The sequence below is a fragment of the Maylandia zebra genome, linkage group LG9 (genome assembly GCF_041146795.1).
Source record: "Maylandia zebra isolate NMK-2024a linkage group LG9, Mzebra_GT3a, whole genome shotgun sequence".
NCBI lineage: Eukaryota > Metazoa > Chordata > Actinopteri > Cichliformes > Cichlidae > Maylandia > Maylandia zebra.
The window spans coordinates 26,647,806-26,663,211 of NC_135175.1; the positions used below are offsets into that span (position 1 = coordinate 26,647,806).

At 37.3% G+C, this 15,406-nt stretch overlaps 1 protein-coding gene across 3 annotated transcripts; it reads left to right on the top strand.

Moving 5' to 3' along the window:
• Window positions 1-251: 251 nt before the first annotated feature.
• LOC143420327 (uncharacterized) lies at window positions 252-7,476 on the top strand. 3 transcript variants are annotated; one of them, XM_076888262.1, is made up of 4 exons: window positions 252-545; window positions 2,785-3,856; window positions 5,401-5,496; window positions 5,708-7,476. In XM_076888262.1, the coding sequence occupies exons 2-4, from the start codon at window positions 3,743-3,745 to the stop codon at window positions 5,945-5,947; spliced, it is 450 nt and encodes a 149-aa protein (XP_076744377.1). In that variant the 5' UTR covers window positions 252-545; window positions 2,785-3,742; the 3' UTR covers window positions 5,948-7,476. The 3 variants fall into 3 exon arrangements, 2 of the variants coding, with proteins under 2 accessions (XP_076744377.1, XP_076744378.1); XM_076888263.1 differs by lacking the exon at window positions 252-545 and adding an exon at window positions 561-1,942; XR_013100145.1 differs by lacking the exon at window positions 5,401-5,496 and having other exon boundaries at window positions 259-545.
• Window positions 7,477-15,406: the final 7,930 nt, after the last annotated feature.

Consider the following 15,406-nt stretch of genomic DNA (forward strand, 5'->3'; position numbering starts at 1 on the left):
ACTAATTGTCCTGGCAGTTCAACTACATTTTGCAGCATCATATTAGCATATTCAATCCATGTACTTTAATTGTTTGGGTTTTTTAAGGAAAAAAGGCACATTTTTATTTAGCATTATTTCCATTATCCTGACTGTATTTTAATTACCTTCCACAACATAAGATGCTGGCCATTGGTCTACTGTAGGCACATACAGTAACATTTTTTTTTTCATTTGTACACTGAAAGAAGTGATATTGTCTCCTTTTAAATATAGCATATTATATTTTGGTATATCTTTTCAATTCAAATGAGTAATTCCTGTCTACATATATAATTCGAGTAACTCCAGAATACATTCCCTGCGTTTTAATCCAATTAATTTTAGTTAATTAAATGTAGCTCAAAATGCTTAAGTATGTTTTTCATAGCCTCCTGCTGGGCCATTTTGCGCATGCGTTAGGACAGGCCACCATTTTGCGCGCGGACTGAAGAAGCGGACTCTTTGTGTGCTGCAAGGGGGCTCAAGTTAATCGCACAACTTCATATAAAGGTGGTCTAGCTTCGGTAAGTAAACCTTTTACGGTCGTTTTTGTTTTATTTTTTTACCTCAGTCAAAGCATGTTGACTCTTTAAGACGTGTGCACATGGAGAAAGAAGTCTAAGTAGTTGTACACCTCTGAACTTTGTCATGAATTTGACTTAAGCTAGCTATGTGCTCTATTAGCTACTGCTCTATTAAAAGAGTAATTGTATTGATGCGTTAAAATGTCATATGTTTTTAGCTTAGTTCTTGTGGCACACTTTGTACTAACAAATTATGGAACGAGGCAATTTCTCTGTAGTTAGCTGTAAAGTTCACTGTACAGTCGCCTGCAGTTTTAAGTGGAGAAATCGTCCCTCCCGCCACAACATTGGCATTAAGGAATAGTCGGGCGGGGGAGGGGGCTTCTGAACGCACCTGCACAGTCAGGGGTGCAGTAGGAAATAAGTAGGATTGGCGTTGCACAACGTCTTTTGTGCAGAAAAAAATAATGGTTGTAAACTGTGGAGGAGAATAACTCAGTGGTTGCCAAAAATGTGAGATCAAAAGGCACTGAGAGTGATGTTTGTCAGAACTGAAATTAACTCAGAAAAGAAGTTGCTTCACTTGATAGAGCTGTTGAGTGCAAGACCTGTCAGCGGTCTGGTTTAGCATTTAAAGCCTCGCTACGTGCTTCCAAACCGCTGCATTTAATCTCAGAGAAAACTAACACAGAGAAGTAAAGCAAGTGTGTAAGTTCATCTCTTTATGTTTGCATAGTATTTCCATGTTGAGCTTAACAACCGATGTATGGAGCCACAGCTGGACTGGCTGTCGGAGTTTTGTATTGAGGGGGAAAGGAAGCGATTTGTTTTATACTTCAGCTAGAATGAAAAAAGACACAAAGCTGGAGTTATTCGGTGTCTTCATGCTGAACAGCTAAAACTTCTTCCCTCATTCTCCCCCCTCCCTCTCCTGTTGCTACTTCAATCATGAAACTGATCGATTATCAGCTGATCGGCTTTTCTGTCGCTAGTCTCTCTCATTTGTTAGTCACCCAGTTTGCGCTAGAAAGAGGAAAACGGCAGATAAACAACAGCAGCACGTTTAAGCTTGATAAGCTGTTGCTAGAATTTTTTTAATATTACTTCTAGTATCCGCTTATGTTTTCTGGAGCCACAGCCGTAATAGCTGCTGGTCATGATAGTTTGGATATGTGGTGAGAAGGAAACATGAAGGTGAAACCAGGAGAAGTTTTTACTGAATCATTAGAGCTGAACAGGTAATGAAGAAACAGGTTTACATTTTAGGTCACATGAATGAGTTGAAGGGAAGTTATGAACTGTTTCTGAGAGACAAATAACTCCAGGATCCTTTTTTAGGTAGCTGACATCTGGTAACTGTGCAGGGGCGGATCTAGCAAAGTTTTGCCAGGGGCCAGGTAGGGCATTAACAGGGAAAGGGAGACACAAAGACATAATTTTCTTTCTTATTCTCATTTAAAATGTCTAGCTTTTAATAAATAATTATTCTAAATCTTACTACCAAAGTGGTGATCTGGTTAAATGTATAGAGATCCATTATTGTATGTAGTAAATATTAAGTCTAATATATGCCCTAGTAATAGTAGTACATATAGCACTTTTTCCTTTGGGAAGGTACGCTGTCTGCGCTGTCTGCAACTGTATTGAAGAAAAATGTTGAATCAAATTATTATAGAAAAATAATTGATTTCTGTGCATTAAAGTAGATTACGTCAATTAAGCATTATCAGGCGGAGGGTGCGGGGTGGTTTCCTAATATTTTTGCTGGGAGTTGGCAGTCCTATTAGTTAGTTTAATATTTCTATGTACTGTTTAGAATACCTGAATAAGGAGGATGGTGTAAGTTTTTTAGGTTGATCAGTATTGCTGAAGTATAAAATATTTTGGGTGCAGTGTATTTTTTGCATACAGGTATAACAGAATAGCTTTAATGTTTTGTTTTTAAAACTGAGTATGAACTTATACAAAATGCAGTAAAATATTTATAAAAACAGTTTTATTTATTATAAAATACACTATATCGGATTCATATCGGCATCGGCAGATAATCAAATTTATGATATCGGTATCGGACATAAAAAAGTGGTATCGTGCCATCTGTAGTTTGCACAGAGGCACAAGTAAGATTTGTTTTGTTACAAGGGAGTATCATGAAGTAATGCACTAATGGCTTGGAAACGGTAATTGTTTGTCTTTCTAAAGTTTTTTTTTTTTTTTATTTGTCTTCCTTTTCTGGCAGATTTTCTTCCCCTTATGTGTTACTGTTTATTCAAGAAGATGGTGTTATTTTGGTAAGTACATGCAAATTCCTTACATATTTATCACAACAGTATTTGTCACAGTATTGCAGGGACAAGTTTATCTATCTCATCTTAAGGGTTCTTGTGATTATTAATATTGATATTAATTAATATCAATTAATATATATGATTAAATTTCTTTTATCCAGGACAAAAGAAAAAAAAACTTGCGAAAGTGAAATGAAAAACAGGAATTTAGTTCTTGTGAGTTAAGAGGATGCAGAGCATAGGGTTAGATGGAGGTGGATCATTCACTGTGGTGATCCCTGAAGGAAACAGCCAAGAGAAAAAGGATCAGATTGCAAAAAAAAATGTGGTTTGTTTGCATACATGAGTCTTTACGGTACCCACAGGACTCCTGAAGTATAAGTACTCTGAAGTTTGCAGAGCAATTTCAGAGATGTTTGGGGCTTACATGGCAAGCATGTTTTTAGTTGCACATCTAAATTTTCTCTGCTCTCTGTTGCTGATGGCAGAGTTCTGCCCCGCTGACCTCACAGGTGAGACACTCCCACCAGTGGACAAAGAGCACAGGAAAATGTGTTGCCAACCACCTGAAACAGACAAATATCTGCTTTTTAAAACCCTTTAAACCCGTTAAATGGACTGATGCCATTCATTTCTTCTTTGATTAACAGTAGTAACATCCTTCATGCACTGTATACTAACCCATATGATAATCATGCTTTATGAAGTGATGGCAATTGCATTGTAGCATTTAATGAAGAAATAACAAAATAATCATACCAATGATTAAGCACCAGTCTTCTTTTTTTCTCTGTGTGTGTGTGTGTGTGTGTGTGTGTGTGTGTGTGTGTGTGTGTGTGTGTGTGTGTGTGTGTGTGTGTGATACAGGTAAATGCTAAATTCCAGTGTATTACAACACTTCAACTGGAGATGACCTTCGCGGCACAGTTAGACAGAATTACACCTCAGTTGATGACAGTTTTCCAGAAGAAGGGCGGTGTTTCTGGGCAGAAACTTGCCCACCACTTGCAGATCATGCAAGAGGTAAATCTGAATATTGCAAATAGGGCTGCTCGATTATGGCAAAAATGATAATCACGATTATTTTCACTGAAATTGAGATCTCGATTATTTGACGATATTTATTTAACCCTTTAAGACCTACCATAGAACCAAGTCCGCCAGAGCTTATATTATTTTTTTACATGTTGTAGTGCCATTTGTGGGAGCATTTCAAGTTGCTATACAACTGTTATAGCCCATATTTTAATAATATGTATGCATTATGTCCATAGTAACTACATAAATTGCAAAAAAGTTGCAATAAACTACAAAAAAATTGAAAATCGGTTTTGTTTTTTTTACATATATTTCTACTTGGAGAAATTTAAGAGGTTTATCCCTCAAAACTTTAAATACAAAAAAGTTGCAAAAAATAGTTTACAACAACAGGAAATTTATTTTGAGTGTCTTCATAGTTTTATTTTGGAGATACACCAATTTTTATATACACTGCAGGAAAAATGAAAAAACAATCCTATGATGCAAATTTGCAAAGAAAACAGCATGTGCATCAAAATAAACGATTTCCAGCAGTGCAATTCGAGTTCTAAGCATCCCAGAAACTATTCAGAAAAGTCAAACATGACCAGTATAGGCTTTTAAGGCCTACAAGTAAAAAACTACATTTCCGCGAAAATGACGTCACTTCCGGTTTCGGGGAGGAAATGGCCGACATGTGATAGTTCGTGCTGACGTCTGATTCACTGTGGGAAGTGTTACGAACAGCTGATCGGATCGGCAAAGCGTGTTTCTGGAATATTATGTTTTTGTTCCTGCAAGCGCTTTCTATGCAGTTTTTGCAAAGCTATATGTGGAAGGAAACCGTGACCGAGGACAAGCTGATGGCATCAGATGTAAGTACAACTCCTCCGGTTTCATATGCAAAAAAAATTATTGCGCTAGCTTACACGGTTCAGGTTCTACAGGGATTTAAAAATAGTTACACAAAACGGAGTGTGCTGCTCTGACCGGCTTCAATGACTTTAAAAAATAATATAAAATAGTGTGCAACACCACTGAAGTTTTTTTTTTTTTTAACCTCTCTTTTCAACCAACAGCAGTCACTCTCCTCTCCAAATAACTTCTGCTTAGCTTTCCGAGCTTCCCTCGGGTCCTCTTAATCAGCGGTCTCCAACCTTTTTTGCGCCACGGACCGGTTTATGCCCGACAATATTTTCACGGACTGGCCTTTAAGGTGTCGCGGATAAATGAGGGAGGGGCTAATAATCGGCTCAGTCATTTTTAATGATCGTTGAAAGCCCAGATCGTAATCGTGATTAAAATTTGATTAATTGAGCAGCCCTAATTGCAAATTCTATTTGGATTTCTTTTGTCTTAAGTGGCAGGTCACTGGTGAGTCCAATAAGCCGTTTTAGGTGACCAGCCAAGCAATCTAAATTTTGAAATTTCATATATAAATTTTATTTACTATGTTTGAACTGACATATGATAAAATTTACTTATTGCGAATGTCAGACATTGTTCTTTTTTCCAAATTGGTTTAATCAGCAACTCTCTTTAAACAGGCTGAAAGTGATGTTAAAGTGAAAAGGGAAGCAGTTCTCAGGGCACTTTGCCTCTACCTTGGTGAAGAGGACGGAAGCCTTATTCGGGAGTTCTTTGTAAGTCATTTAAGTCATTGTAAGCAAGTCATCTATACACACACTTTTTAGATAGATATCTGTGTGTGTGTGTGTGTGTATTACACACACACACACACACACACACACACACACACACACACACACACACACACACACACACAAACGACTAGATTGGAATTTAATTGTAGAGTTAATTGTTTTTTCTTTTACCTTTTTATTAAATGTTTAGGGCATTGAAGGAGATGATATCCAGAGAGACCTGAAGAAGCACACCATGGGCATTTATGTCATCAACAGGGAGGATGGACAAAATGGACATTATGATGACATTGGAATATTTGTTGAAGGGGAGATAGTCATGGACAACATTGGATCTCTGGCCCAAGCTTGTGCATTGATGCTTGAAGTAATCTATGCACTAAACCTAGCCTTCCCCAAGGAATTGAAGGACTATTATGAATTCATTTAGAAAGTGTTGATGGGATTCGATGGTGAAGATCGTGAAGGACCTCAGCCATCCCAACAACAGACTGTTCTCTCTGTTGAGGTCAGGAAAGCGATTCCGCTCCCTGAAGACCAACACAGAGAGACTGAGGAGGAGCTTCTTCCCGCAGGCGATACGGTCTCTCAATCACACCACCACACAGTACTGACCCACACATATGGTTCTTACACACACACTGGACTTTCTGGACTTTGGTTTTGCACAACACTGGTCACTATATTCTTCATTTCCGGTTAATACTTGTACAGCTGCTGTTATTGTGTATATATTTATTTAGATTTAGATTTCTTCATACATTCTTATATAGTTCTATATTGTGTATTGTGTATTTTGTTGTACAGTTATTTTATTTTCAACTTTAATTTATATATTTATCTTTATCTTATTCTTCCCAGTTAAATTTACCCTTCATTCTAATTTGTGTTGTACAGTTATTTCATTTTTAACCTTAATTTATATTTTATTCCTTCCTAGTTAAATTTACCCTTTTTAATTTTTCATATTTATTTCCTATCTTATTCATAGCCTTTTCCTTTTTTGTTCTCTTTAGGTCACGAGCAGTTGTCCAAGCATTTCACTACATATCGTACTGTGTATAACTGTGTACGTGACAAATAAAATTTGAATTTGAATTTGAATTTGAAAAGCTCTCCCCCAAAGTCTTTGGGCTGAAGAACAAAATTGCTACTGGATAGGAAGATTTCTAAAATAACACATCAAGAGAATGCTGTTATGTAAATTACCAATGACTGGTGCTCTTGTGAATAGGAGTGAAACTCTTGTACAACCATCATTTGTTCTGTGTTATGTTTCGATTGAACATTTTAACTTTCAATAATGAATGTTTCACATGTGGTACATTTGAGTAGCTTGAAGAGCAACTTTGTAATTATTCAGTTATAGCTGCTGCCCTGCGTATAATCAGTGTTAACTCAACCGGATAAAAAAAACAAAAAAAAACCATTCATGATTACCACACTGCAGCACACTGGTAACACTTTAAAGACTATTAATTGTTTTGAAGCGAGTATGTTAGGTCAGAAAATATGTAAAACATTCAGAATCTTCAAGGAAGGACTAGAATGGAAAGACAGTGGTCAATAAGCAGTAAGGAAAACACAAGTTTAATTTTAAGTCTAATTACCTTATTAAAATGCAATTTCTAAATATGGATCGCAGAACAGCAAGTCTGAAACTGGTTAGTTTGTGGATGCATCAGTTTCTAATTGTGATACATTATACTGCTGGTAGTGTTTTATTCTTTTATGTAAGGAGTTTGGTTTTTTTTTTTCTTTTTTAGAGGAAGAGAAACATTGGTTAACATTTCTCTTGTCTGTTGTTTCTGTTTTGTTTGAATACAGCTTTTTAAAGCTACTAGTTCATAGGCAAAAGTTTTGTAATTTGTATTATACAAATTGCAGCAATTTCCCTTAGAGATGTGGATTCTTATTCTGTTTGCAACAAATTTTGCATTAATAAATGATGTGAAAGAATGTTGTAGTTTTCATTATTGACGTTTTTAAAAACTACAAATCAGGGTAAGCAATATTTTTTAAGTAAACTTAACTTAATTGAAATAGAGAGAAATTAACAATTTGATTGATTTGAATATAAGTTTGGGACATAAGTGTAAAGGAAACAAATTATTCTGGTACATTTAACACGACCTTAGTTGGACTTACTAATAATATTTGACTAAGACGTATCCACAACAGTTAAGTTAAAGTAGCTTAAAAATATATGTTGGTTTTACTCGCTTAAATTAAATTCAGTGTACTTAAAAAATATTTCTGGATTCAAACAAATTTATTTCGTGCAACCACTTGTCATAAAAAAATTGAGTAAATTGAACAAAACATTTTTTTCAGTGTAGGAGTGTTTGTTCTTTTGAAAGTTACATAATTTAATTGCACTTTAAAAGTAAGCTCTTGGGCTTTGTTTTTGGTAGCAGATTAGTGCACGCACCAAGCCAGTCCCACAAGACCAAGTTGTTAATTGTTATATCATTAAATTCTTTTGGTTATTGCTATTTTCCACATTGCTTACAAGTGATTCCAGTTATATTTACTCTGGCTCTCCATACTTTACTGTTTCTGTCAATGGATTCTTAGACAACTAGCTACCAACCAATTCCAGACGCTCAAAATATTTTTTTTTTCCTTTGGGGCAGAATCAAAAGTGCAGAAGTAGTTCAACATGATTGCATTAAAAGTGGAACTTTTACAATGGTCTCATCTGTATGAAGCCATATATCATTTGTTCACACCTTCTGCAATTGAATCGCGCTGCTAAAGTGACTCTCTGTGGTGCCTTGTTGCAGCAGCATTTTCCCATCTGACTTGCAGGGAATGAGCAACGTTATTGCCCTGCCTGGTTCCTCCAGAGGCATGCTAATGGAACTATTTGGCAGCTTGCCTCCAGAGGGAGGAGGGATGGACTTGTTTCACTTGATGTCAGTGTGGGGATCTGGAGGAGAGAAGAGAATTACAGGTTGGCATTGCTTCAATTGGCAGGAAGGGAGCAAAAGAAAAGACACCATGCAATATTTCACCCACTAGAAAGAGCCAAGTGCAGATTATTTGGGGGGATTGTTTTAGTTCAATTATTTTGGGTGGCTTACGGTTTTGCCACCAAGTTGGATCCGTGAACTTCATTCCCCCCGATCAAAAAGACATAAACAGCTCGATTTAAATGCAACTCCACCATCTGTTAAAGGTGAGTCAGGAGTATGAATTTTCACATTTTCCATCACAGTATAGTAACAGTCTGGATTTGTATAGTGATTAAACCATTGAGCACTAATAGCTCACACATATGGTGCTGGCTGGTTGTTAGTACCACTCGGTGTCTTCCCTGGAGTAAACAGCTGTGTGTTGATTACCAGGAACGGCCTTGAAATGACTTGCCAGATTTTTTTTCCCTTCTTGCCGTCACCTTGCCTGATTTGAAACAAGTGTTGACACTTTTTTTCTGAACTGACTTATACTTTTTGTCTTATTTCAATGACTTCAAAATTACAGAATTTGCAATGCCCCCCAGATTATGACTTTCTAAATGAGCCAAGACTAATGCTCGTTCTTACGACTGCTGCCGGACACAAGAGTATTATGTTGGCTAAGTGACGAGACCCCTCTTGTCTACAACTGGCTGTGGCAGTCGTGATGAGAATATTGATGCGTTACCTGTCTGTCTTTCCCTAAAGCACTGGCACTGTGTCTGAATGTAGCTGCATATATTTTCATTTAAAGTGGACCATCTTGAAGTGTGTATGTGTCTTTCCCAAGTACAATTCTCTGTGGTACAAGCTTATAATGACATTATAATCTCTGAGAATACTGATAGTGCTCCAGTAGCTCGCCTCTTTGGTGTAACCTAGGGCTTCAAGCATGAGACTCGAGTGAGCTGAGCGGTGATGCTTGGCAGTCCTAGATGCCTGCAGCTCTCAACCATCTATCAGCTCAGCTTAGGCAGTTTTTGCTGCTCAGCACTGAAGCACAGGCTGACACATACTGCCCTGATGGGAAATTTGGGGACATATAACTCTTATATATGTTAAGTTTTATTACCCAACAGGAAGCATTTTCCTGAAACGGTCTGATATTCTTCTTAGGAAAGTGACACAGTGAATGCTGAAATACTAAAATATCTGTGAGTAGACTTGTGAATACAGTTGACTTCCTGGTGAAATGCCTGTGCTGTAACTAGCTATGGTTCTGGTCCCCTTTTGGAAAGGTTTACCACAGTTTGTGTGAAGTATCATTTCCCTTTTAAGGGGTTTGACAATCAGTCCTAACACTGACTCTCAATCTGCTGGAGTAGGAAGAAAAAAATCGAAGTTCATTACTAAGAGCAACCACAGCCTGGAGAAAATTAAGCCTCGATATCACAGGGAGCCAAGATGAGAGGATTACTAGCCTGTCGGCATGCTTAGACGAAATCAGACAGCCCAGAGAAGCTGACTGTGGCATCAAAAGGTCGTCCTTATTAAAGATTATTATGAAAGGGCTCGAAGATACTGTCAGATGAGTGGATTACTGTGAAAATATAGTTTGAAATGGCAACATGAGCCAAGAAGGTGGAGGAAGGTCAGGGTAGCTGGTTGATCAACAGTGGGGAGTGGATGTCATGTTGGGTGCACATAGCGCCTCTGTCGAATGTGCCCCAAAGGTGCTCCTAAGTATATTTGTCACTGATGATTAGGAATCGCTGAAATATAGAGCAGGGTGTATGACTGCCAATACCGACTGCTTAAGGTGCTTCATCAGTGTTTACTTAGAATCCAATTTATTATCGACCTGCAACGGGAAAGTCAGCAAAATTGTCCACTTATACGGAAAGTGCTGCATCAGAGAAACCCTAATGGCTGCTCTAATGCCTGGAGCTGGAAAATGGCTCTATCATTGAGCATTGATCAAGATGAATTAAATATAGAGAACTCCATTGTTGCATAAGTGATATTGCTTAAATATGAGGCATCTTCAGTGGAAAAAGACATATAATTCAGTTTGTAAAATGTGTCTTCTCATAAAAGTTCAAATCTGCCTTAAAAAAGAGGAGTCAGAAAAAGAAGATCAAAGTTTAACAGTTATGATGTTAGCCATTTGAAGACACCACTGATTCGAATCCAAGCGGTAATAGTATTTTTCATTTTATGTCCTAAGGATGCTTCCAAAATGCAAAAGAGGACTGGAGGCATAGCAGCTTTGTAGAGATTATCTGGCTTGTATTAGAGTCTGTTTTTTTTTTTTTTTTGAATAGCGCTGTGCTACAGCTGCAAATTAGAGTCTGTAATGGGATGCAGAACATTGACAAATAGCGTCTTTTACAGTATATAGGCTTGTCTCCCTGACTTTGCTTCTGCCCTTGACATTTACTGTTGGAGGCCAATGTTCATTATAGTTTGACTTATAATGGCAGGGTGTTATAACACTTAAGCCTTTTTCATTTTTTCCTGTATGTCCACCTAAACATCTTCATCAGGATTATCTCCCTGCTCAGTATTTCTATTCCTGAACTTATATTTGTCTCACTCATAAATTTCTGGCCCTAGTTTTTATCACCACTAGACTGACGTCAACAGTTATCGATATCCATCCATCCATTTTCTTAACTGCTTCTCCAATTCATGGTCATGGTTATGGATGTCTAGTCACATGTATGGAACAAATAGCCAGCTAACACAGTAATATAATCAAATATGCTACTTTAAGCCATACTGTTTGTATCTGGGTATGTTATCTTGATTTTATCTTTGCATTTACATCTGATATTAATAAGCATCCTTGTTATCTTGATTCTGCCAGCAATCTAATCATAAATCTTTATGCAAATTAGTTAGGTGATGCTGGCAGACTTGTCAACACATGAACAAAGCAGGGAAATAATGCAGCTGCATGAAATGTATTTTCTTTCTTTTGTGGGTAAAATATATAGATTTATATATATGTACACATATATATGTATGTAATGTAATGTATATACAAGTATAAGCATCTTGACAGACAAGCAGGGCATGCAAGTGATCATGTGACCAGAGTGAATCAGGGAGAGATGTTCTATAATGTGCTACTTAAGACCAAAACTTGCACCACTACAAGCAATACAAGTCAGTTTCATGAACATTAATATGCAAATCATCATGACCACTAATCAATGGCCATAAGTGCCGTTTACAGAAAGCTGGGGAATGGCTGCAATGTAAGATTTGCCCTTAAACCCCCTCCTCAGTTCAGAGATGGCCTTTCCCTGTTCTCATGCTGTAAATGGGCTCTTTGACTCCCCGCTTGAGCCAGCGTCCCTCTCTGTCCAGAATATGTACGTCCTCATCATTGAAAGTGTGTCCACTGTCCTATCAGTGTAAACAGACTGGAGAGTCCTGGCCCGATGAGGTAGCTCTTCTGTGTTGTGCCATCTCCTAAGCCAGAGGTTGTTTGGCTTCCCCAAAGTAAATCACTGTAATCCTGCTGGCACTTAACAGCGTACACTATATTACTCTGTTTGTGCCGGGGGGACCCAATCCTTGGGGTGGATCAATTTTAGTGTGTTTTAAGCTTTGGAGTTTGGAAATAGAGTAACGTTTAAATCCATGAACTCTACGCCATTCAGTCAGATATGAAGCACAGTACTAGATCCATAACTAGACTATAAGTCACTACATATACATTACCTACAAAATACATTCAAAACTACTATTATACAAACAAGCCATGCCCTGTGGAATTTGCAGTGCATTGTGGGTTCCTTCACTCTTAAAAGTGATAAACATGCACAGTTTTGTATCTTTTTACTTTTTTTGTTTGACTTTATTATCTATTTATTATATTATTTTTTATCCAAATCAAATCTTTTTATAATTATGACTGACCTTGTAGCTGGCTGGCTTTGTTCAAAGCTTAAAACCATTTTTTTCATAAACATCAGTGGAGAAAATAAATGGGAAATCCACTTCAAAGCCCTTGAAAGGTGGATGGTCACTGTTGCACTTTAGGAAACAGAAATTATAGACTATAAAAGGACATCATTGCCATAGGAGCACTTTGCCATTCCCCTATTTTTGTGTCAAAGAGCAACATTCTGTCAAAGCTGCTAACGCACAATGTATCCTTTGGTGACGGTCCCGTGAAGAACCAGGTTAATGTAAAGGACCTCTGTGAGGTTTCTTATGATAGATTAATCTTTTGAAAGTGTATATCAAGACTTAAGATACAAAAACTTCTAAGTCAGTCTGACTATTTCGGTGTCACATGATCTGGTTTGCATCTTTTCATTAGAGGTGCTGTAGTGGCTTTTCCTGACAAATGCTAGTGGCATTTAGAGTTAATTGGTGATGTTTGAATGAAAAGCATCTGATTACTCTATACTTCCACTTGATATTTTTTTCTGATTTTTGACAGAAGTGGAGTTCAGAGGGTTTTACATCTGAAGTCTTTATATTGTAATCTAACCCTACATCGTTATCTAAACCTCTCCAAGTAGTTTTTGGGAACCTAAACAGCCAGTGAAAGCTGGAGAAATGGGAATTTACAGCAAGTGTGGTTTATTCTCTAATCATACTATCACCGAGGCTACAATGGAGACATTTTCTGTTACTGGAATAGGATAAGCACCTTTTCATATCATCCAACACAATTTCAGAGTGTTTTGCATTTGATTAATCTGATAAAATATTTTATTTAATGATTTTTGTGATACCCGAAGAAGGGCACCAGTCTGATGTTCAGGTTTTCACTACATCAAAACGTTTTCTTCTTCTTTTTCTTCCACTTGTCTCTTTCCCCAGGGCAATTTGGTCATTAAGGTGAACTAAAGGAGATGCAGACTATAAAGCCTTTGTGGCAGTGTTGACAGGGAGAATCTTTATGACAAAACAAGGTTTATATCTACATAATAAAACACAATCTTCTCGTCCTGAATTCCTAAGAACAAAATTAGAAAACCAAGAAAAACAACTAGCATGTTGGAATAATGTACATTTAACCATAAGATGTAAGCATCTGTTAAAAAACAACCATCTCAGCTATCTGATGAACTTTTAAATGATTAAAATCATTCCTGTTTTTAATCATCCGAAGCTTAATGGCATGAATTTATCATCTCTGTCATTGTCTGTCCTTCCAGATGTGCTGTAGCTGTGCTTTGATGATAACTTTGTGGGATTAAAATAAATCTTTAAATTGTCTGTCATTTCTGGCAACTTGAATCAATCTAAATAACACAAAAACGAATCTCATTCAGCAGCCAAATGGCATAATAAGCCAGATGTGGAAAAAGTATTCAGACCTAGTAAAATGTAGTAAAAACAGTGTAACATAGTTCATCACAAAAATCTAGTTACCTCATGGCCATAACCATAAGATAACTGAGGTTTGAACCTTGGAACATTTTTTTAAATAGTTTTAAAACAAGACAGTACAAAGGGACACAAATGTGCCACATTGAAGCTGGTTTGATTTGGACATGACACAAAAGGAATAATTAGTTGTTTTGCTCACAAGCAGTGAATCAGAGGCACAGTAAGGCCAGAGCTCTTAAGTTAGTAAGGTTTTCTCTTGTGCAATTTTCATTAAGTATCTAAGTAAATGAACAATTTTTTATTTAGTTTTATTTCATGCGCTATATTTTATATACACATTACTTCTGCAAAAAAAAGCTAAACTGTACAAAATGAAGTGTTTCACCATTTACAAAATTTGGTTTCAATTTTATTCCAATGTCTTCACGTGTAGCCTTTGCAACTGCTTATTGAAGCAGAGATGGCAAAGGGGAAAAAAAAGCTTGACTTCACTCATTTCTAAATCTTAGTTACAGCACCGGCTAGAGCTGAAATGTAAATGTAAGAAGAAAAAAGCAAGGTAAAATACACATGTGGAATGAAAAAATTGCACATAAAAATATCAACCCAAGAAGAAACCTCCAGAACTGAAAAAAATGTGTGAGCGCCCAATTGTAGCTGGCTCCAAGTGAGTGAGACACACATTGTAAAAACGCCGAACTTTACCAAAAACAGAACAACAACTGTAGTTCAGTAAGGACAGATCATTAGAAAGAATGAACATGATTTATTGATGAACAGAATATAGATAGGTGTTTGGCAGCTAGACCCTGATGGCCCGTTTCGGCAGAATAGAACGCCAGCTGTGGGATTAGAGCAGGACCCCCTGGAGCCTAGACGCTGGTGGTGGAGATGAAGGTGGCTTGAACGGAACTTGAGTTAGGAGGGGGGGAGATGGGGAGGAGGTGGGTTGCAAAACAGAGTCTGCAAAGGAGACAGATGCGCAGTGAGATTTAAAGTACGCGGCATGAATGCTGATTGGCCTGGAGAAAGCCGGAAGAAGGTGATTGGACTAGACCAGTGATGACACAAACAGCTTAACAGCGTTGGAAAGTGGCTTAGGCTTCATTAGGTTAACAACTGATACTTCCAAAAAAAAAAAAAAAAAAAAAAAAAGGTTAACAACTGATAGTAGAAACTAGCAGGCTGCTAGACCCAACCTTTACCAACTCAAACTTTTGAAGTGGACCATGAGCTGGTGATGGCTTGTTGGTGTCTTTTGGAGAATTTTTAAGATAATTACCTGAAAAATAATAAGTGTGTCCAAAAACCATTGAAGTGAAGTCTATGTGCGTTTTGTGTGTTTGCATTAATAAGTATTTATTTGAAGTTGTGCAATAGATAGAGCTTGCCAACCAAGCTGGTTAATGTTAGTTGATAATTTTCTTGTCCAACTGTGCTCACTTCTGACGAGCATGGTTGTGGCCAAAATACTACAACCTTTTAAATATACTCTGTGATACAAAGACACGTACACTTACATACATTATGTAAATGTAGTACATTAGCATACATCTGGCTTGTGATCTGAAAATGTAAGGATCTGGCTGAGAGCTTCATACTCTCCGATGCATCCAGTCTGCCTTTTTAAA